The sequence below is a fragment of the Rhagoletis pomonella genome, unplaced genomic scaffold (assembly GCF_013731165.1).
Source record: "Rhagoletis pomonella isolate Grant_MI unplaced genomic scaffold, Rhpom_1.0 Rhpom_scaffold_00002, whole genome shotgun sequence".
NCBI classification, from domain to species: Eukaryota; Metazoa; Arthropoda; class Insecta; order Diptera; family Tephritidae; genus Rhagoletis; species Rhagoletis pomonella.
Window position 1 is genome coordinate 23,161,915 of NW_023458556.1, and position 23,103 is coordinate 23,185,017.

Genomic DNA, 23,103 nt, shown 5'->3' on the forward strand with positions numbered 1-23,103 from the left:
CACGCAACTGAATGGTAGCAGCACTGAAAGTTGGGGAGCAGACGAATCCTAGCCCCCAGTCGATGATGACTCTTATGCAGAATATGGTCAGATGAATGCATGCCCAATGAGTGGTATTTAAGTGTGCCCTGCTTACTTATAATCAGCCGCAAAAAAGGGGAAGGTATAACACTAAGTGGCGGAGGAAGTGTAATTGCTTCAAAGCCCTGCGTAAAATACCTCGGGGTATTAATAGACCATCGTCTGTGCTTCCGAAATCATCTCAACTACGTCAACGAGGAGGCGGTGAGAGCGACGCCATCTTTGTTCAGACTAATGGCAAACATTTGGGGACCCAAACAGCAATCCAGACTAGTACTAGCAGGGGTAGTTAGATCCGTACTCTTGTACGGAGGTACAATCTGGTTCGATACATCGCACATTGAGGGTATGAACGCGACTTATCACCTAGGCGCACTAAGAGTTTGCTCTGCATACAGAACAGTTTACGAAGATGCAGCACTTGTCATCTCCGGGATGCTTCCACAGGACCTCTTGGCACAAGAAGCAGTTGAAAAAAGAAAAGCTAACCACGAGAAGTCGAAATTCGCAGCTCTTTATTGAGACAAAACAGCATATCGCAATGGCAAGCGGGATGGGATAGCGCAACAAACCTAAGACAATTCGTTTGCGGTCTTGGATGCTTTACGGCCTACCTCCATCGCTTTGGACATGCAACAAATCCTTGCTGGAATACTGTAGCGCAGAAGAAACTTAGGATGCGGAACACGTGCCCTTTTCATGTCCCCGATTCAGCACTCAGAAAGGAAAGCTCAATGAACGAATAGACGGTAGGAGGTCTGACAGTTTTGGGGTTAGGCTTTCGATGCTTCCTCCTGTAAAAAAAAGTGTGGATCAGACTTCAAAGCATAGATTACAAGACCTTATCGAGTGTATTGTGTGAAAGACTGAAGCTCACTGTCAACGAACTGATTGTGCCTTATCAGTGTGGCGTTAGAGCTGGAAAATCCTGCATAGATCAGGTATTCATAACAAGCCAAATCTTGGAAAATACTCGCGAGAATAGGGTCGACACTAATACGGCTGTGTAAAATTATGTTGAGCAATACCACCAGCTCCGTCAGAATATGGAAGGACCTCTCCCAGCCGTTTGCTACCAAACGGGATTTAAGACAGCGCGAGTCCCTTTCATGTGATTTCTTTAATCTGATAACTGCAGAACTGAATCACTCTGGAACAATTTTTTACAGGAGAGTGCAATTGCTGGCTCGCAGAATCAGTCTTGCCAACAAGTGCTATTTTAGACTGAGTAGGCAAAGACAAAGTGGAGAAGGACTTGGCTTCACTTGGCATTTCCAATTGGCGTCAGTTGGCACAGAAGAGAAACGACTGGCGTGCTTTATTGAACTCGGCCAAAATCGCGTGGGCGGTTGGTTACTGCGCTAATTAAAAAGAACTAAAATTAAATTTGGTTTTTATGAAGACCCAAAAACAATGTGCAAAGAACAGCAACCCTTGGCTTTATACTGCCTAAATCAAATAAAACTTGAACGGGAGTTTGTCAACTCAGAAATACTTGTTTTAAAAAGAGGGAGAAATTTCTCTTTCACTTAGTTTGGCTTTTTGTGATTTCAAACAAGTTTTATGTCATGGTGAGGTCTGAAAGAGTAGTGATTTTGGGCTTAATACCAACTGATAGCAAGCCTTGCATGTAGTTTGAAAAGAGCAGCCAAATCAAGTCCATTTGAAATAGATTTTTTGGTGGAATTTTGTTCGAGAACGGTTTTGATATCAAACGCAAATTAGGCTTTACTATCAAAGGCAAATCGTTTGCTATTTGATATCAAGCTGGAATGTTTACTGGGTAAGTAAACATTTTGATTCTTTTACGAATTTCAGGAGCACGAAAAATTGTGATTTGAAAATTGAATAAATTGAAAAAGTTTTACGATGCCGAAAATGGGGGCCGCCGGTATACATACATATATCACTTATCATTAACATACATTTAAGGTACATACATATAAAAATACTTACACTTAAAAATATACGTAAATATATGACGTACATAAAACATTTATGAAATTGGGTATTTGTAAACATTCATTCACATTTTAAATAACGTGCAATATAATTAGCTGCTGTCCATTCAACACATATAAATACATTTATTATTAATAAATATAATAACTTTTAAAAATACCCATTTAACACCCAATTTAAGTAATTTGTAATTAATCTATTTACTTTAATTAAAATTTAAATACGTAAAAAATAATATTCAGTCAATTATTTATTACGAACGTGTGTATGTGTTAAGCTTGTTTGTCATGTTTTTTTTTTTGTGAACATATTTATGTACAGTACATTGGAGTGCCTCACTCTCCATACAAAAAAAAAATAAGTACTGTTTCGCTTCGCAATTATAAAACTTATTATATTTTAAGACTTCGGCCAAATTTTTTTAAGGGCTGGACCGATTTGAAAATACCACCAATATTCTTATTATAATTTTTCAAAATTTTTTTGCAGACCTCTTAAGCTTAAACTCTTCTATTATTTAAGTTGATGTTTTGGAGAAAATGTTTTTAAAAATCAGTTTTAAGTATTTGAAAAAAATTGGTCCAATTCACGCAAAATTTCAATATTTTATCGAGCCTTAAAATATAATAAATTCTATAACTCCTCTGAAAGAACCGAAACTTTTCTTGATGAGGCACCCTAACGTGCATTTTTTACTTATGCATAAATAATATGTTAACACATTAACACTATTTGAAAAAACAGTAACTAATTTCGTTTTTACTTCAAATTGTCTTTGAAACACATTTTTGAATGAGTATAAAAAATTAGTAAATATAAACTAGTTATTTACTTTAAATTTAATTTACCGTTAACTCAACGCAATCACTTGATAAGTTTTGTTTTAAAATTTTTTATTTTATTTTTTTTTTTATTTATTGGTTTAATTTTTTTAGCGGTAACTTAATTGCATCCTTTTTAATGCAAATTTGTTTAGTTTACACATTTTTTTATAATTTTTTTACGCATATTTCAATAATCAGTCGCACAAATGAATCACGTTGCTTGCATTCTCTTTTTTCGCTTCTCTACAATTCGCTCGAATTCGCTAATTAATTATTCACTTACACAAGATATTTTAACTGTAGCTGTTTTTATTACAGTTTCTTACAGCTTAGTTATTTTTGCTTTGCTTTCAAATATAAAAGAACTAACTTAATATACTCATACATAAATATATAGTTAAATGTATGTGTTTTTAAAAAATGCAAAATCCTTTTAAATTTCTTTCTAGAATAAACTGAATAGCGCCCTCTTCGACGCTTCTGCAAAATACTCACAAGCATCCTTGTTGTTTTCACACCAACTTACATACATATGTAACTGCTTACAAACTGCCATACATATATAAGTATATCCATTATACACATCTACCTACATATACAAACACTGCGTTGCCACTCTACGCTAAAATTAATTTTATTTCGTTTCTATCAAGGCTTGCTAAATATCCTCTGGATTTGCTAGTTTCACTACTTGCTTCTCTCTATAAATATACTTCACTACCGTGAATGATTAATTATTGTTTGAACACAAACAGTCCCGTTGGATCCCATTCGCTGTCGTCATTTGGCCCGAAGCATTCTTCGAAATACCATTCCATTGTCTTGTAGACGTGACTGAGTGACTTTGACATCGCGTGATCCTCATCTGGGTAGACCTGCAAAGAAAGTTGAGAGAAATATTTCATATTTAATTATTTCATAAGTTTCATTGTAGGCGGAGTTATGTACGCAGATTAAAATCACTCTATAAAAATTACACCTTGCCCAAGAATGATAGACTACAAGATTGCACCATTCGTCCTAAGAAATTATTAGAATTAGAATTATTAAAGTAAAAAGTACTTTTAGCTTAAAATTCTTGCACTATATGAGTCAAAACCGTGTTTGAGGAATATTAAAGTTAAAAATATTGTGGTTGTGAATTAAAAAAAAAAAAGAATTTATCTTATCATTGACAAATACAAAAAAAAAAACCCAATGGTTAGCAAAATGAGAGACAAATTACGAAATTTCTGCCCTACTCATTTCGATCCTTTTCGGACCTGCTTTGTAAAGAAATAAATATTGTACCAGCATGCTGGTATGTTATATGGTTTGAGCTTGATGGCGCATTGAAAAATTCATCGCAAAACTAACAAAATATTTTCATTTCATATTTCATTTTACCTAAGCTTGCCCGTTAAGATACGGTAAGAAAGATCGCGTTCCTTGATGGCATGGGGACCTTACAAAGCTCTAGAAGCAGGTACGGAAGCTCTTTAATAAATGTTACAGAAGTAAAGTCGGGTATCAGTACAAACTGTCTTAGAGAAGTTAAAAAAGGCATACAATACAGGACGCCATGGAAGCTTGAAAGCTTCCTGTAGGTAATTTTGTGAACCCATGGAGGATACCAAAGAGTGAGCCTGGCTCACTGAGCCATACTCCCTGCAACCACATGTATATAAGAGCTCTTATTATTCATGTACAGCATCGACTAGCCGACGGTTGACCACTTTCTAGGGCCGCAAACTCAATACCGCTGCTCGAAGAATACCACTGACTCTTAATACTGAATCATGTCCCGCTAAGCTGAAGAATAATTAAAGTAATATATATTCCTAAAGTGGGTAAAAGTAGTCACGACATTGCTAAAATGTCTTTTGCTTGAGAAGCTCCTAAATCTGCATATTAGAGACAGGAAGACTTTTTATCGAACCAGTATATATCAACTTACTTATTTCAAAAGGGAAGTCAAAAGCGACTGACGAACAGTTGGTTTGCAAGTGTGAAAGTTCGATCTACTATAAATACTATGAATTCCTTTAAAGACATTGAGAACGCCTTTTATAAAGTCAGTGCAGATTTAATTTAAAAAAGAGACTAAGTAGATTACTGTCGTGTCATATCTCTGTTGAGAAGCAGAGCAGTTCCCATCGAAAACGGTTCTCACAACAAGTCTCTCGATCTTCAATAAACTCCTAGTGAGCCCAGAATCACAAGGATGATTTAGCCACGCTGACATCGAGTAAATTTTCTTCGGTCATAAGCGAAATTACTGACGACGATCTAACAAAAGTAGAATACTTAGATATAAATTCTTCTTTAAGTGGAAAAACAGCGCACAGAAAACAGCATTCTGGCTATATTCCGCCCAGAGTCCACTGTTTTCATATTCCCTTCTAAACTTTTTTAAATCTACGAGATTGTCGCGCACCTCATAGCTGAGCACCAGGTACTCGTGAAATTTTATGTGTAAATATCTGTGTACCGAAAAGGTCTCGAAAAAGTTCTGAACTAGCCCCGAAGTGGACCGCAAATAGCTCCAAAATGTTCCGAAATTATTCCGATAAAGTCCCTAGCTATATCAACGAGCAGTGTGGCTAGAATAGCTTATTAGATTTGTTTTCATTTGTACTACTTCTGAATTCGCCTTGGTTTACGCGTGACAGTTTATGCAAATTTTGCCTATACCGAGGGAAAAGAGGTTTGCACATCAAAAACGGAAAACCTGGAGCAAATAAATATGTGCCACTAAGATGTTGCTTCAGTCAGGATTGTCTTTAGGTCAGGGGGGAGCAGCCTCGGCAGTACATTTTTGTAGTGTGTGTGCAATTGATATCACTGTGTGCGGAACAAGTCGAGCTGTTGAATGAAGGTTTTGCTGCCTTCTCAAGTATAGCGTGTATGTATACGCGAATACGACGCGCAGACGCTGCCCAGCTGTGCTATGTTTTGTTGCTTTTCCAGCAACAAAATGCGTGCTAGATTGCTACGTAGCAACTTTACACCTAAAATGCTACTCATCGTGAACTCCCCTATTATAAATTGAAATAACTATTTTGACCCGACAGCAATAACGGCAAAAAAAATTATATCTAGCTGCAATTAATGCTAACCTGGTCGCACTTCCTCCTGCCTTTGGGGTCAAAAAGCATTGTCTCGAATGTACATTCGCACGTTTGCATTATTTACTCACCTGATGTCTAAACTTCACTTGCTGATCCACCAGCGCGCGCACCAACATCAACGTATGCTCTTGATGCACCAAACGGTCCGCTGTGCCATGTATCAACATCAAGTTGCGACCCTTAATATTGCCGGCCTTCATCGTCAAATCGGCCTCCTGCAGTGCGCGCAAGTAATCGCCCTTCAGCGGAATGTAACGTTCGGTGAAAAATGAGTCTGCAGAGATGAGAAAAACCAAACAACAAGCGGTAAATTTAGGTAAAGACTAGAGTAGATGTGAATGGGAAAAGTTAGATGTTGAGCAAAGTAACTGTAAATTGCAAACTTACAGTGATAGCCAAAGGAGACAATGGGGTTGATGGCCACAGCGCATTGCAGCACCTGATGCGAATCATCGATGAGTGTCATGGTGGCGGCATAGCCACCGTAGCCCCAGCCGTAGGCGCAAATACGTGCCGGATCAATGAATTTCAAATTATCGCGTAGGTAGCTAAAGGAAAATGGGAAAAGAAAAGCAAAAAGAGGGGGAGAAATGAGTTAATGGCAGAGCAAAAGCGGCAGCGTGATTTAATGAGTCGGCGATATTTTTGGTGTGGGGTTTTTTCTCCTGAGAATGAGTATGTAGTAAGTTTGTATGTAAACTTACGTTAATACACCAAGCTGATCCTCCACTTCAACGGTGCCCAGCTTGCCGTGCACTTGTGTGCGCAGCAGCTCACCTTGGAAGCCACTGCCGCGACCATCAATTTGCGCCACAATCATCGAGTGCTGACTGCTCAAATACCAATTCCAATCGACTTGATATCGCTCGGTCACCAGCTGAGAACCGGGTGCAGCGTTACTAAAATTTAAAAATAGAAAACATGCAATTATTTCTTTTGCATAGCTTCAAAACTTGTATGCTCCAACTTACATCTGTAGAATGAGCGGAAAGGCTACCTCTTCATCCTCGCGCATACCCGGCGGCAAATACAGTCGCACTTGCGCATGGAAGCCATGGCGAATCTCAACGCTGAATGTGCGTATTTGTGGCAAAGCTAGCTGTATGAGTCGATGTCGCAAACTTGAGCCCGCATTCAGCACATAGGTCTTCATATTGCTTTGCGTCTCCACCAGATAAACACTGGGCGATTCGGGTCCTAGACACTCCTGCACATAGTATGAGTAATCCTTGCTGAAGTAAACTTTGTTATAAAGACAATTTTTCGGTATGTCATAGTAGCATTCTGTATCATCATCACTTCGATTTTCAGCATCCTCTACGCGTATGCCTTGCGCTGTCAACCGATATGTGGATATGGTGTTATCGCATGTCAGGCATGTCGGATGTGTCGATGTGATGTAAGTGCGATTTGACTGCGTCACGTTCACTCTCAGACTAATCTTATATAAATGCCGTTCACCGGGTCGTTTTTCCGGCGCTGCCATAAAGTATACAATCTCATGTGTCTCATCCCAGCCCAGCAGTTCGGTGACTTCGAAGCGGCCCATTGTGAGCGGCACTGGTCGACGGTCCAGCGATGAGATGAACACAACGTGACGGAAGTGGCCATGTTCGCCATCGCGCACTGGAAGACGTTTGAGCAGATAACCACCGTTCGCTATTTCATAGGTGGTTTGTCCATTGCTCACATTGTGATAGCTATGGTTACCGTTTTGACCATTCGCGAGCAATTGCTGTTGTGTGCGCTTAAGATTTGCACTGTTGCGCACTGAAAAGATGGGACGCTCGGCTGGCAGTACCCAACCGTCATTTACTGTTACCTCTGTATGTACCGGCTGGCAATGGAAATCGGGCGCGCGACAAACCACTGTTGTGGCTTTAGTTTGATCGCGGTTGGTGATTGTTAGGGAAAGGTCGATGGGCGTGGCCCATGTGAGTGCGCCAACATAGCTGCCGTTCGACAGATCGACTGGAAGTTTGATTTGTGTGGGGAAGATGTACTTGAGGACGGAGAGATTAACTACGTTAACGGTGACATTTGGATTTGTTTCGCCCGCCTTCGGGTAGCGTTGTGTCAGTACGGCGGGGTACTTGATGTCGTCGCCCATCCAGGTGTACCTATAAATGAAGATACATATAAGGTAGCTCTTAAATTCTAATTCTAAAGTGATATCAATGAAGGGAGCGCTTTTTTCTTTGTTTAAGAAATCTGGAGACTATATGCGAAATCCTAAATAAGCAGTCAATTTGTTCATTGGTGTTAACTACTCAACTCACATCCTTTCGTTGCATTTTACTCAAGGTGTTCAAATGATAACGCGAGTTAAACGCAAGTAAATTCGTGTAGGGGTTTGTATCATGTAAACGAGTTTAACATAGTGTTGAAAGCGTATATTCTTTGCGTATATCAACTTGCACGCAGCGATGAAGAACAAGGCGCTTAGGAATAATTGCCGAAGCTAAATTTTCCATAGCATCGGGTTTCGATACGAGTATTTGTTTTTCGAAGCTTACTATTTAAGTACTTGGTTCAAAAGTATCGTTACCAAAATTATTTGGTATCGAACGAAAAGTATCGAGGATGTACCTGTATTTACTCGTATCGCTTCATATCTACTCGCAGATACGGCTGAGCATTAGGCAAAGTTTGCGGAAATGGGACTGCTGATGACTTAGCCCGGGCGAGTCCATCGTTGGGTTTAATCGAGAACCGGAGCTCATCTCCAAAAAGAACTGCATATAGGGAAGATTTTCTTTACAATCTTGCATATATATGTATGTATGTGGCCTGCATACAAGACAACAAGAACTGAGGTCTTGTAGCGGTTCTTGTTAGCCACTGGGCGGTTGAAAGCCTCGCCAGAAGGTTGGATTTTCGTCTGCAATGAATTTTGTAACGGTAACGAAAGCGAATGTACAACAGTAGAGCATCTTCTTCTCAGATGTTCGGCTTTGTTGAGTGTGGTAGAAATGAGTTAGACCCCTGCAGTAAATCGTGCTAGTTCAGAACTAGCTCCTTAAGAGGCGGTACTGGTTCTCGTTCTATCCCAACGCAATGCTTTCAACTGTCTCTTTTTACCTCTACAGAACTTTCGAACTAGTTCTGAACTGGTTCCATTTTCGACAGTTCTGGGGCAATAATTTTTTTATGAAAAAAAAATTTGAAACTAGATTATTGGATATTTTTCCTTTTCTAAACTGTTTCCATTTTGGACAGATAACCTTTTTATGAAAAAATTTTGATTATGCAATTTTTTTTTAATTTTTTTCATTTTTTCTGTTTTTTTACAGATTGCATTTTATTTATTTTTTATTATTCTTTTATTTTCTTTATATTAAATTTGATAATTTTCTCTTCAATTTTTAAACGGCACTCAACAATTTAAATTTATTAAATCTGAAAATCACAACTGCCTCCACCACGATTTGAACTCGCGACCAACGATGTTAGAGTCGGAGGTCTTGCCGCTGAGCTATTTTAGTATTGTACGAGAATTGAGAATTTGTGCATTAACTTCTCAACAGAGCGCAACTAGTACACCAAAAGTTTCAACTGTCCCTCTCTGCAGCCATTTTGCACTAGTTCAGAGATAGTTCCGAAATGTATAGGGCGGAACTAGCGCTTTAACAGACTGTCTCTAAATTTGACTGCAGGGTCATACGACGTTTGAGGCGCAAAAGTACTTAGTTGCTAGTTGGGCGTCGCCATGTTCTAATCTAGCCTAAGCTAACCATATTTGTTTACATATTACATTAACAAGTCTTCCTGAGGTTGAACTAAAAATTTCTGGGAATTCTATTAAATATTCACAACTTACTTGTACTCATTCACGTCACTGTCGTTGAATGTGAGAAATGCTAAAAATAGGCCATCCGGTGAGAAGGCCAGACCGCTGCTGCGCCCATTCAGCTCCGGCACGTTTTCGTATGTCCAATCTGGGATGCCATTATAGACGATACCAGCGAGACCTGATACATGAAAAAATAAAATAAAAATAAAAAAGAGAGCATATTTGGTTACTGACACATTAAAAATGAAGAAGAAGTGGCGTATGGAAATAAGAGCGGAAGCAGCAACAATGCCATGACGCCTTCAACGTGTCAACAGACATTAAAAAAAAAATTCAAATAGCGCAAAATGTTAAGGAAGTGACATTGCAGCACTCCTATTCCAATACAATTCATACACACACGCAGGCATTTTTCAACTCACCTGTTGTTGTTATGCGACAAACAAGTTCGCCTTGAACTTTTGGCTTGTAGTAGATGTCATTCTCGTAGACAAAGGCGATTGCCTGATTTAGTGGGAAGGCTTTTACGGCACCACCATTTGGAAATTGAAAACTGTTGGGCAGTGGCTTGCCTACGACACTAATCGCAGCACCACCACCCGTCGCTGCGCCAGCCAAGCTATTCAGTAATATGCTGCCACCAGACGCACTGCCGGCTGTGGCGTTGGCAGCGTTGGCTGACGTACGTGACGTTGTCGTTGTTGCGCTCGCTGACGCTGTGGTAGTCGTTGTGGTAGTGGTGGTTGTAGTCGAGGTGCTGCTGGTTGTAGTAGTGGCTGGCGTTGGTGGAAAATTGGGCGCCCAAGTGACAAATTGCAGCCGTGGCGGCTCAGCTATGTTCTCTGTTGGACCGAGTGGGAAGGTATTCGCTGTTTGTACTTCGTAGACATGATGTCTTTTATTTTTGGTGGAGTGGATAGTGCGAAATAAAAATTATTAAATTTTTGAAATTTTGTTTATACATACAAAATAATAGCAGTGCGATATTTTGATCACTTTTGGCTGTTTTTCTTTTGCTTATTTAATGTTTGTTATTTTGTTATAAAAGCCTAGCTGGTTATACAACAAAAACCAAATAAATTCATATTTAAAACTTTGTACAAAAATTTTAAAAATTCTGCAAAATTTTCACCAAAATTTCACGTTTTTTAATCAGCATTTTAGGAAAAATTTTGCTACTTCACAAAAATTAACGGGATTTTTAACCAACTTCAAACTTGCACTCCGTTATACTGGAATTAAATGGGCTACAAAACTGCATACCAAAATTTTTTTCTAAAGACTCTGATTAAAAAGTTTGAAATTTTGGTGAAAATTTGCAGAATTTTTATAATTTGTATGCAAAGTTTGAAATGTAAATTTATATGGTTTTTATTGTATAACCAGCTAGACTTTTATAAAAAAAAAATAATAAACATTAAATAAACAAAAGACAAATAGCCAAAACTGGTAAAAATATCGCACTCCTATTTTTTTATGGACTGTTGTGGTTATGTACATACATATGTATTAACCTAGACTACTCATGTGCTACGGTGCTTGGAATTAGGTTTACGAGTCTGCGTGAATGTATGTATGTAAATATGTGGTCATTTTTAGTTTTTGACTTATGTAAATATTTATTAGCTCAGAGCTTCTCTGCTTTGACGTGCCAATTACACGCAAAAACAAGTTTGCGTTGCAGTAAAACTGTTTATGCTGTTTATTCTTAGTGTCTATAAAATAGACTCTACATATGCTTAAATATTTTTCGTATGCCATGTGTTCAATACCATTTGGAATGCAAGCAAGAATTTTCCATTTCCGGCATAATTTGCAATGCAAAATATTATTTTGGCGCTTATTTGCACATGGCAAGCTATATAAAAAGGTGGGGTAAATCCACGGGCAAGTGGCGAAGGTGAAGCATTTACTTTCTTGATGTGGAAGCGTACGGACGTACATAAATAACAAATAAAAAGTTTTTAAGTTTTTCAGGAAAATTTTGTTTTTGTTTTTTTTAATGATTTACAAAAATATAATAAAAATTAAACCAAAGAAATAACACAACGCACGGTAGTACAGCATACATAAATTTTTTGGAAAAAATTAAATGGAATTGGCGTATAACATAAATTTTCTATATATGTAATATTTGTGTGCACAAATTAGTGGAAAAAATGAAAAATTGGCGTAATCGATTTATTTCAAAGCATACCTCCAAAACCAACCTAACATCAAAAAACGCTTTAAAAATACCGTAAAAAGTACACCGATGATAAAAGGGTGTAATCTATTTATTTTAAAGCATACCTCCCATACAAACCTAACCTCAAAAATGCCTTAAAATACCCTAAAAAGCACACCAATGAATATATGACTCTGAAATGTTGTCCATATATTTTTAGTAACCTTATGTGTAAACCCTCAAAAATTGAGCGTAATTGGCTTGTTTCAAAGCATACCACGCATACAACCCTAACCTCAAAACGCTTTAAAAAGATCGTAAAACGCGGACCAATGAACGTATCATTCCGAAATTTTGTCCATATGTTAGAAATAATATTATAATTAATCATCGAATACCCATATTGTAATATCTAATTCATTTAACTTATTAAACAATTGTAATAATATTTGAAGCAGGTGGCAACCCTTTCCAAAAAAATAAAACTTTATTTCACATCTAAAGGCCAAGCCCTGTCCTTTGCCACCTCACTTTTGAAAATAGAGCGAATTATATGTAAATGCCACAAGAACCCAAATTGCCAACTTCAAATTGCATTTATAATGAAAGTTATCCAAAAACAAATTGCATTTTTGAATTTAGTGTCTTCAATTTTACTAAGAAGCGAATTTTCATTTAAATCCGTCCATAATTCTATTTTTGTCCACATTTTATATGGAAGGGAAGCATTGTGGGGCGAGTAATAATTATTATTTTTTTCATAGACGGCAGTTGTAATTTGCCAGCACCGCCCTTTTGTGTTTCAGTGCGGATGCTTATTACTGCACGTTAGGGTGCGCCTTATTTTTCAACTTTGACGCACAAAGCAAGGATAGATTCATTTGGTCATAGAAATATGCTCAACGAATAATTTTCAAAATCGAATATTGGAAAGACGTGCTTTAAAATACGTAAAGGTACGCAAAAAAGGGCTCTATGACTTACAAACCTGACAAGGTATGAAAATACGAATGAGAAATATGAATATTTGAGATCAGCATGCAAAAATCCATTTGATCATATAAAACATTTAACCTATCTAGGGAAATCTTGCTTTGTAACCTTCAAAAAAATTTTCTCTCTACAAATAAGACGCACACTAATGTAGATAAATATATAAAGAAAATATTAAAGAAAAAACTAATCAACTTTAAACGGATTTTAGCCCGATTTCTTAAAGTTCATTTGAAATTTGAATTAATTGTATGTCTACATAGCAGATAAACTTAATATCTAAGGCTGCAAAAGACCTTGAAATTAATAAATTAAAATTACCAAAATTTAAAAACAATTAAAATTTTATTTAAATTTAAAATTCACAATTTTTTAATGAAACAATTTAATTTTTTTTAGTGATGAATCTTAGCTTAATACAAGAATGAATGCTACAAAAACCTAAATCCCAAAATTGTTGAAAGAACCTTACTCTTGTTTTATAAATTCATTTCCAATTGAAATCTTAAAATTTTCCACATCGTGAATTCGTCATAAAATATTCCACAGTAAGATTACATACATACATTTGTACTCGTAACTAAGCAACCAGTTGAATGGTGACTGACCTATGATACACTCGCCTTCCGCACATTGTTTACAAGTACGACAACAAAACAACAAAAAAAAACAAAAATTGCAAGGAAACAAACTTCCTACACGTTATAAATTTAATGTTTCCTTTCGCTTTAAGCACTCATAAGTAAATAAATAAAAATTATTTGCCAATATTTAGTACACACCTGGAACCCTCCGCATTGCTATCTGACTGCAAGAGCACATATTTTTGATCTGGCGATACCAGAAATGATTCAGCATTCAATTGCCGCTAAAATTAAAAACAAACAAAAAAAATTAAACTTTTAGTATGCAAATATGCGAAGCGTTCTTCAATGTCACACTTACGAATGTTGAATTGGTCATTAGGACGCGCGTTGTATAATTATTTAAATTTAATATGGATAAGCCGCCCGTCGGGTCACGATATATCAGTTCAACGTCTAAAAGAAAAAGAAAAAGAAAAATAAGAGCAAAAAACAGAGAGCGAATGAGCGCCACTACTGCTTCCGTCCACCAACACTTACCACTGCTCCAAGTGCCATTGAAGGGCTTCCATTTTAAGCTTTTGCCTAAAATATCAGCGAGCGTCATTGGGCGTCCGCGTATGCGCAGCCCTTCATCCTCTAAACGTATGTATGCAAATGAGAATAGAAATTAAATGAAGTGAATTAATGTCGGTAATTCACTGAGGCAAGAAAATTGAAATTCTACTGAAAGGGTGTGCCACTCGAGGCTCATAAGTTGTTAGAAATGTATGTACATAAATTTATACATAGTAGTCGTATATAAAACTTTTATTTATAAAGCACACAAAATATTATGTATAGTTACATACGTATGTATATATAAGCTTCCAATTTAAATATAAACCATTTCTTCGAAATATTCTGTTTGTCTCACTGCGCCAAAGTCTTTTAATATCCGTTAGAAAATAACATTTACTGCTTTTAAATAGCAACCAGCCAACCTACGACTTTTTTCATTCACAGCACAGTTTTTAAATTGACTCACTTATTTTGTTTTTGTTTACTTTCATGTTTTTGCTATCTCACTTACCTGGCGACAGCAGGAAAATGGAGAAAATTATGAGGCTGAATACTGCTGCTATTACCAGTAAGGCTATAAATATGCCACGCCAATTACGTCGTTCCGGCGATATGGCAACCAGCTCCTGCAAAACAAGCAAACAAACAAAATTCATTGAAGCATTAAAGCTATTGAAAGTGCGTATTGAAGCATTAAATTGACAAAAGTAGCGCTGAAAATATTTCGTTCTTTGAGAATTATTTACAAATATGGATTTGTTTTTATTTATTCTAAATTATTTGGAAATTCATCTTCAGCGACGCTTCACATATTTTGAAAGCCTCTTATATAAGCAATATAGTTGGATGTCAAAGAAAGTCTGATTCAATGCTTAGCTAGTGTTGAAAAAAGTCCAAAATATGAGCGAAGATTTTCTACTTTATGAAAATTCAGTAGTAATTTACCTTCTGAGGTAATTTTTTCAAAAAATATTAAAAAAAAAATACTTTTTATTAATAAAAAACTAAATTTTTGGAGGTATTTTCAAATCAGTCCACCTCACGTAAATCTTAATATTTTTGCGAGATATTTTGATGGAAGTCTTAAAATATAACAGATTTTATAATTCCAGTGGAAAAACAGTACCGATTTGTTTTTTTTTTGTATGGGGAGTGATGCAGTGTACGGTACATAAGTTGACTATGATTACTGGGCCGTGCTATCATAGTAGCACAATGCCACTAAGAGCATTTTAAAATTTTCAGGCATTAGCCTCACGCTATTATCGATTATATTTTTTGTTGTTTGTGTGAAATATTTTATTTTTATCAGTATTTTTCTCTTAATCAAAATATGTTGAAATAAAAGTGAAAAAAAAAATAAAATATTTTGCGAGAGCCTCCTCCGAAAGAAAATCTTGGTTACGGCCCTGGTTCCTTAGTGTGAAAACTGCCACATATTTATAGTACAGCAAAGTTCAGCAACTACGCGCAGAAAAAACTTCTCAAATAAAGTCGTATGCCATTGGCCTACCACCCCTGCATGCACCAATTCAAGACAATTTATGCGGCATTATTTTCGCTTAATTACTTTACACTCAATAAAAGTTTTATGATTTAAGTTGCTTAAAGCTTAACCCTAAATTTACAGCGGATTAACATAAATAATTGCCAAAAGCCCGTAAAGGATAATATTTGGCAGGAGATGAGAAAACAAATTGCGTGCATGGAATTTTACATTCGGCGTAAATTCACAGCAAGGCGAACGGGAAAAGTGTCTTCAAGTCAAGGATAAGAGAAAATAAAAAATATACTATATACTCGCTGAATATTTTTTACCAATACAAAAAAGCGCATGGCATATACTATGCGAGATTCTATTTGCATACAAACTTTTTGCATTAGAAATTTTGCAGTGAATACAAAATGAATGCGAATTTTAATGGAAATCGAAGTGGAAATCGAAAACTAATGATAAAGGTCTCGACAATATCAAACAGTTCATACATAGTAGAAGCGGCATCAAGTGAGGGATATAAATAACCGTCAGAAGGATGAGAAGGAAACGAAAATAACGCACAAAGCAATAAATATCTATCAAACGTTATACTAAGTGCAAAGCGAAATGACGAAAAGACGTGCTAAGGAAAATATTTTTTCTGCGCAATAAGGCAACGAAAGCCACATACATATACATATGTGCGTGTGTACGTAGGCATATGTGTATTTATGTAAATCAATCTTAGCGTGACAAAGCTTTTGATATAATAAATAAATGATGCAAATGAACGCATGAATCAATGAAGATTGAGTATGCTTACAAATATACCTATGTATGTGAGGGCTTGCTTTTGCCAGTATAGTCTTAAACACAAAAATGCGAGCTGAAGGCGATGATACATAGAAACAGGTTCAATATATTCACGAAAGAGATATGAAAGAAAAATATTTAAAACCGTGTGGCACAAGTCCAATAAACCTCAGATGTCCGAAAAAGCCAGAAAAAGGTCGCATGGATGGCAGTTTGGTACCATTGAAACTTTAAGAGGGCATCCGCTTCCCTAGATGTGGCCCTATATAGGGTGATTTAAGGGTGGTGCAGATCTTCGAACGCAATTATTTGTAATAGGTTAATGTTTATTTTTTGGCAAACTTAGTCATGGAGCGATACTCAGTTGAACAATGCGTAAAAGTGATTCAAAGGCAGACAAGCACTTACAAGGGATTGCGGATTAATCTGTTTTCCTTAATTTATCTTAAAGACGCATGAGAGGTTTGATTGACACATGCAGAAGATCCCGCCTCTTAGTACGTTTTCCTCAAATCATCATGCCAGATACACAAAATCAGTTTTGCGCACAGCTGTAGAACAGACCTTCTCACAGAAGAACAATACTGCTGATGCCCTCCTTGATGTCTAGGAAGCTTTCGATAACATCTTGCCTAAGCCAAACGCAAAATCTCTAAAATAAACTGGACGTGAAAGTCGACCTTATCGGGCTTTTTTATGGCATGCTTGCAACAGAACTGCTACGGCAGAATAAAAGAGCATTTCCATCAAGGAAATATTCTCACAGAACTTTTTTTGTGCTGTTGTGACCAACGACCTGCCGGTGATTTTGGAGAAAAACGGCTTTCGGATGGTTGCCTATGCTGACAATGTAGAATTGATAAAGAATGTTTTTAGGCATCCTTTATGAAACTGGAGGAAAACTGGATAACCAGATGTGGGTTAGTTCCTTTCGCAAGGAGACATACATATAATTCCAATTTGTTAACTATTCTCATTAGGCGACTTACCGCTAACGCTCTCTGAACATTTCGGAATTATTGTTTACTACAGATCCCATAAGATAGATCACGTGAACTGACACGTTCTCCATTTTTACGTAGTTAAGTAATTGTGCTTTAAGGAAATACTTGAGTTCTGCCTCGATGACATACAATTATCAGTATGCTTTTGAGGAATTATCGGCGAGTAAGCAAATGGTACGATCTGCGGTGGCTATATTTGGCCTTCTTTTAGTCAGCTTAGGGAACGTTGGGCGAAAACCTTGGAACGCAAAGTGGCCAGATTTTTCTGCTAACTTATTGCCAGATGGCGGTATCAGAATTTCTTAAAACTCAATCACTTAGTCACATCTTTATTTAGGGGTGGGAGTTGGAACTGATAATTTTCCGATCAGGATTCATGCGGTGTGGGACAAAATCATCTCGAGCGCCTAGTGAAGCAGGTGTGTAGAGAATGATGAGATGAAATCTCTAATATCTTCCTCAACTCCGTGGAGCTTTCGAGATTTGAAATCAGCCATTTGCTAAACTTGGTTTTGAGAGTGGAGTGTTTTTCTATCACAAAAATTTAGACGTGACAGAGCTATAGCTGTAATTTCGCATCTTTATTATGTCTTCTCACCAGACTTCCACCAGTGGGAGTTGGACCACGTAATTCGATGTATCAAACCAGAGCCGCTAACGCTAGGCTAAGCACTTTTCGGAAACTCTAGCTATTTATCCATACTACAAAATTTTCTTTATATACCTCTATTGCTAACATAACATACATACATATAAACAATTCCTAACCAGTTTCTAGGGTCATGATTCATATGAATTTAAAATGAATTAAAAATATATGTACATAGCGATGACTTTTCGAGCACTAAAAACAAAATTTTAACGTTAATGTCAGCATGATTTGTAATTTTTCCAGCGCTCAACCGAAACCTAGAAACCCTCCTTCTAATTTTTCCCTGATGTACTCGTACATGCAATTACTGCACGACAGTGAGGCGTAAAACTTTCAAAATCTTATGCTCCTCGTTGGTTCCATTAAATTACTTGACCCATCAAAAGTGGTGACACAAATTGCGATGTGTCATCAAGAGAAGCCATTAAAAGTTTACAAAGTGAAATTATAGGACTCGCATAATCCTTTAAGAGTTCAAATAGCGGGTAAATCACATGCTGTGTGTTTTCGTGGCACTTGAGCGAAGTCAAATTATGTACATATGTACATGCTTATGCACTAGTAGATTCAGAAGCAAGTGTGTGTGTGTTGCAAAAGCACACCACCGCAAAAATCAACACCAGCGAAATTTGGCGCAAGCCCTTCTTCTCTTCGACAAAAACCGATATAAATTTTAAAGCAACCCTTAAATGTAAAGTGAGCTTTAAAGTTAATGGTTACTTGAGAAAACGGTCCTCACATTCATTTAATTATGTTATATGTCAGCAGATGACATGTGGCCCCGTTGAAAGAACGACTTTAATGCCAACGAAATAGCGATTAAAAAAGGAAATAAAGGGATATGTGGATGCAAGTAAGTTTTTACATGTATACATACATACATAGAGAAACGTTTGCATATGTGCCCGCAATGTAGGATACAAAAATGTCAAAACGATGTCATCATGTGGCATATGAGTCGAAGAATTAACATTAATGAAAACGGAGTTAAGGATATAATTAAAAAATAATAAAAAATACCTTTGAATGCTGCTACCTTCTGCTAATATGTAGAGGTACATCGAAGTCGGGCTTTTAAAATTTATTTTATATTTGTTGTAAAGCCTAAACGCTTGATTAAGAAAGCAAATTGTAGTCCAAAGTAAAAACTGTATTCGTTTGTTTTGATAGAATTGCAAATAAAAAAGTTTCACCGAGATAGAAATTGTTTTCTTTTGTTCAAAGTGGTTTACTATCTCGAGATGTACAAATAAATATACAAATGAAGTAGGAATTTGAGGATAAAAATTAAATTCCAGAACATATTCAATGCGCCGAATTTCAGTTTCTTTATAAAAAAAGCGTATATTTTGGTTCGTACTTTATACATAAACTGAATTTGATCTTTAAACAGGTGGCAACCCTCTTCAAAAATATTTTCGAAATAAGAATATTTTTAATATCATTCACTTGTCATCCGTATTGCAGTAATTCAAAAATTAACTTTAACTTTTACACAGGTGGCAACCCTCTTTAAAAATGTTTTCGTAATAAAACTTTCTTAACCCTCTACTGCAATATCATTCAATTGTCATCCGTATTTCAGCAATTAAAAAATTAACTTTAACTTTTAAACAGATGAAAACTATCTTCGAAATAAAACTTGATTATCCCTCTACTGCATACGAAGCCAAAATATGGTGTCACTGCTTTGACAATTTTTATATTGACTAAGAACAACGGAAAGTAATTGGTTTGCCGAGAAACGTCTATTCGTGTACGCAGAACTCAACTACAAAAAAAACGTAAGCTGTTTTTGTGAAAAAAAATATATATTTTCATAATTCGCACATCCTTTTCTATGTCAATAAATTAACTTTGAGTCGTAAAATATGAACCTGCATTCGATTTTGCTAGATCAGGCCACGACAATTTTTTTTTTTAATTTTTTTTTTTCTTTTGTGTTACAGCCGGTTTCACCAGCAATAATTTTTTATTTTCTGTCAATTTCCATATAGAATTAAAAAACTAAAATAATTTTTCAATTAAATCGCTTTCGTGAAATTGGTTGTTAAAACCTGTTCTTTTACAAAAACTCAAGCTACTTACAAGTGAAATCGATTTATAAATATGAATGGCCAAAGGAAAGTGCGTAATATTTTTTTGGGATGAAATATGAGCAGGAAAGAATGTCGTATGAGTAACTTTTTCATTTTAAGTGTAATTTTTTTCCATTCATAAAGCTAACTTAATATGAAAATATCTTCTAAAAATTTCCATGATTTAGAAAAGCTGTATACAGATCCGTTATCTACGACTCAAAATTAAGATTACGTGTTTCGGCGTTTTTTCGTAGCATTTGGGCGTTCCAACAGTGTAATTAATTTACCGCACCTAACGGTTTTCATAACTTTTTCCATATATTTATTTGCGAGATAAAATTTGAAATAAATGACTCGTTTTTAACATGTGGCAACCCTGTTAAAAAAATATTTTCGAAATTAAGTTTTTGAAACTGGCTTCATTAATATTATAATAAAAATAAATTTCACTTAATTTATTGATTCAATTAAATTCTACTTCTAAACAGGTGGAAACGCTTTAAAAAAAGTTAAACCTTTTTAAATTTTTCTCATTTGACTTACAATATGGAATATTTCATTTAAAATTTTGAAAAATTTTGCTTTTAAAAAGCTGGCAACCACCTTCAAAAATATTTTCGTAATAAATCTTTCTCAGGCCACTTTTGTTTGTCACCCATATTGCAGTAGCACTTCACTTGACCTAGTAATGAAATTGCCCTTTAATTTTTAAAAAGGTGGCAACCATATTGAAGCGTATTTTCGAAAGAAGGTCTTTTTTAATTATTGTTTACCTGCCATCCGTATTGAAAAATTTCGTTGAACTTGAAACTTAAATTGAATTTAACCTTTTTAACCAAATGGCAACCCTATTGAAAAGATATCGTATATACAAGTACAAGTCAGAAGCTATCCGTTTTCCAAATTTAAAGCAAATATTTTCAGCTCTTTTACCATGAAAGAGCGACAAAAATTATCACACACTCTCTCACAAATTTTCAGATTTATAATATTAGTGCGATAGGTTAGGTTAGTTTGCTATGGTTGCCAGGCGTAGAGGATGCCAGCAAACTTATGCCCAGTCAGGACCCATTGTGATACGACTTGGATCCTACTCCTTAAACCAATTCGTGGAGTCTACGAAGCTTAGCAACTGCCATATTCCGAAAGGTGAAAGTGGAGTGGGAGTACATCCTCTTGCAAGCTCGTCTACTTTCCCATTTCCTGGTATGTCCTGTGCCCCGGTAGCCATACCGAGTGAAAAGTAGGTAACCGTTTCCGATTTAATAATGACAGAGTCAAGAGCCATAAGAACCCGCCTGGCTGTCTAAGTATACTTATATAATTTTAGTAGTAGCGACTACAAATAGTTTTAGGCTGTCAACGGCTTCTTGTATGGCTGCCAGTTCGGCTTGAAAGACACTATGAAAGACTATGAAACAGGCCCACTTTTGAATCCTCTTATAATGAAAAAATTACTATACCGCTTTTTTGTAGGCTCCATTCGAATTTTGCCCATTTTCGTTTACCAAGAAGAAAAACAAATTTTTAGTTCGGCTTTGATTCACTTTAGTACTGGTTTAAAAAGGCAAACAATTTCTCTGTTTTTTATCTGCTCCTCAACGAGTATTTGGTTAAAAAAATATGTTCCAAGCAATAAACATTTGACAATACATGACATGAATGAACGCGTGTGTTTACATAGCTGAGTGCGAGAAAAAATCTCAACATTCCATCAGAATGAGCTCATGCAAAGGACTACAACATCCTCGAATACCGTTGGAGACATAGAGCAAATTAAAGCTTCCCTTCTCACCTCCGATAGTGGGTGAAATGAATGAAGGGCGAAATAAACTGAAAGTGGCCACATTAATTTCATATGTATGAGCGCAATGAATGCGGAGTCGTCAAAGTTCTGAAAGTTGATTTAAAAAAAGACAAACAAAAGGAGTGAGTAAAACGATTGCGGCGAAATGAAAAAAAAATAATCATTGAAAAAAGGAAAGAAAGAGCGAGTGTAAGTCGATGCAAAAAGTTGAAATTGTCGTGATTCACTTTCAGGAAAAAGGATATTGTTGACTTATGAAGACAATGGAAAGAATGAATAGAAAAAGTCGTGCGGAGGGCTGGAATTTAAAAAGCTCGCAATAATAGATATGCGTAAATGTGTTTGTGAGTGATAAGAAAACTTTAAAGCGTAACGTAAAAATTGGAAAATTTGCGGCGCAAAAGGAGCTGAAATCAAAAAAAGGGGAATAATAGAAAAAAATTCGAATGAAAATCGGATTGGACAATCCAAAAGTTCTGTCGTTGAGTTGACAAAGTGCTAATTGGTAATCGAAACTTGTAAAAGAAAAAGTTTATTTAATTTAAAATTCGTAGAAAGCCAGAGGTGAAGGGATGTGGTTTCCGGATGTGTAATAAACTTTTTTGAGTGGCAATAAAAATAAAATATAACATTAAAAAATTAAATAAATAAAATAATCTAATTTCCGATGACTAAGATTACACTGGAATTGATGAAAGCTTTTTGGTTTTCTTTTAAGTTGTTAATTAAATTATAAAAAAATAGTAGGTACAAATAAAATATATAAAGAAGTAAATAATTTAATAAAAAAGTGGGGTCTTTTATTCCAGTTAGGGCTGTGCGATTAATTGATTACACAAAATTTTAATTAATCATAAAGTAAATAACTCAATTGTTCGATTAATTAGAAATTATGATTACTCAAAAGTTTTAGTTACTCGAGTAATCAAGATTTTTGATTAACTAAAAACAAAAATATTTGAGTAATTTGCTTTATGATTAATCAACATTTCAACTCTTTACATATTTATAAAGTAGTTAAAGTCCCTTGATACTTTGAAAACAACGTTTCTGTTTTCAAAAATTAAAACGAAAATTTTTTTCATATACAGAATGTAAAAAAGAAAATAAGCATTTTCCAAAGTAAACTCTTTTAACGAGCAAAATTATTTTTTTGAGTAATCATATTTCAAGTAACTCGATTAATCATCGTTT

The 23,103-nt window shown here is 35.8% G+C and overlaps 1 protein-coding gene across 1 annotated transcript in view; it reads right to left on the minus strand.

Annotated features, from left to right (window-relative positions):
* Nucleotides 1-2,874: 2,874 nt before the first annotated feature.
* LOC118733312 (inactive dipeptidyl peptidase 10) overlaps nt 2,875-23,103 on the minus strand; it is a 45,984-nt gene continuing 25,755 nt past the window's right edge. Inside the window, exons 2-12 of the mRNA XM_036462667.1 lie at nt 14,587-14,701; nt 14,055-14,153; nt 13,876-13,970; nt 13,713-13,798; nt 10,193-10,665; nt 9,798-9,948; nt 6,949-8,097; nt 6,682-6,876; nt 6,365-6,525; nt 6,046-6,251; nt 2,875-3,742 (exon numbers count right to left, since the gene is read on the minus strand). Coding sequence (XP_036318560.1) covers nt 3,602-3,742; nt 6,046-6,251; nt 6,365-6,525; nt 6,682-6,876; nt 6,949-8,097; nt 9,798-9,948; nt 10,193-10,665; nt 13,713-13,798; nt 13,876-13,970; nt 14,055-14,153; nt 14,587-14,701 — 2,871 coding nt within the window. The 3' untranslated portion in view covers nt 2,875-3,601. The remainder of the gene's footprint in view (nt 3,743-6,045; nt 6,252-6,364; nt 6,526-6,681; nt 6,877-6,948; nt 8,098-9,797; nt 9,949-10,192; nt 10,666-13,712; nt 13,799-13,875; nt 13,971-14,054; nt 14,154-14,586; nt 14,702-23,103) is intronic.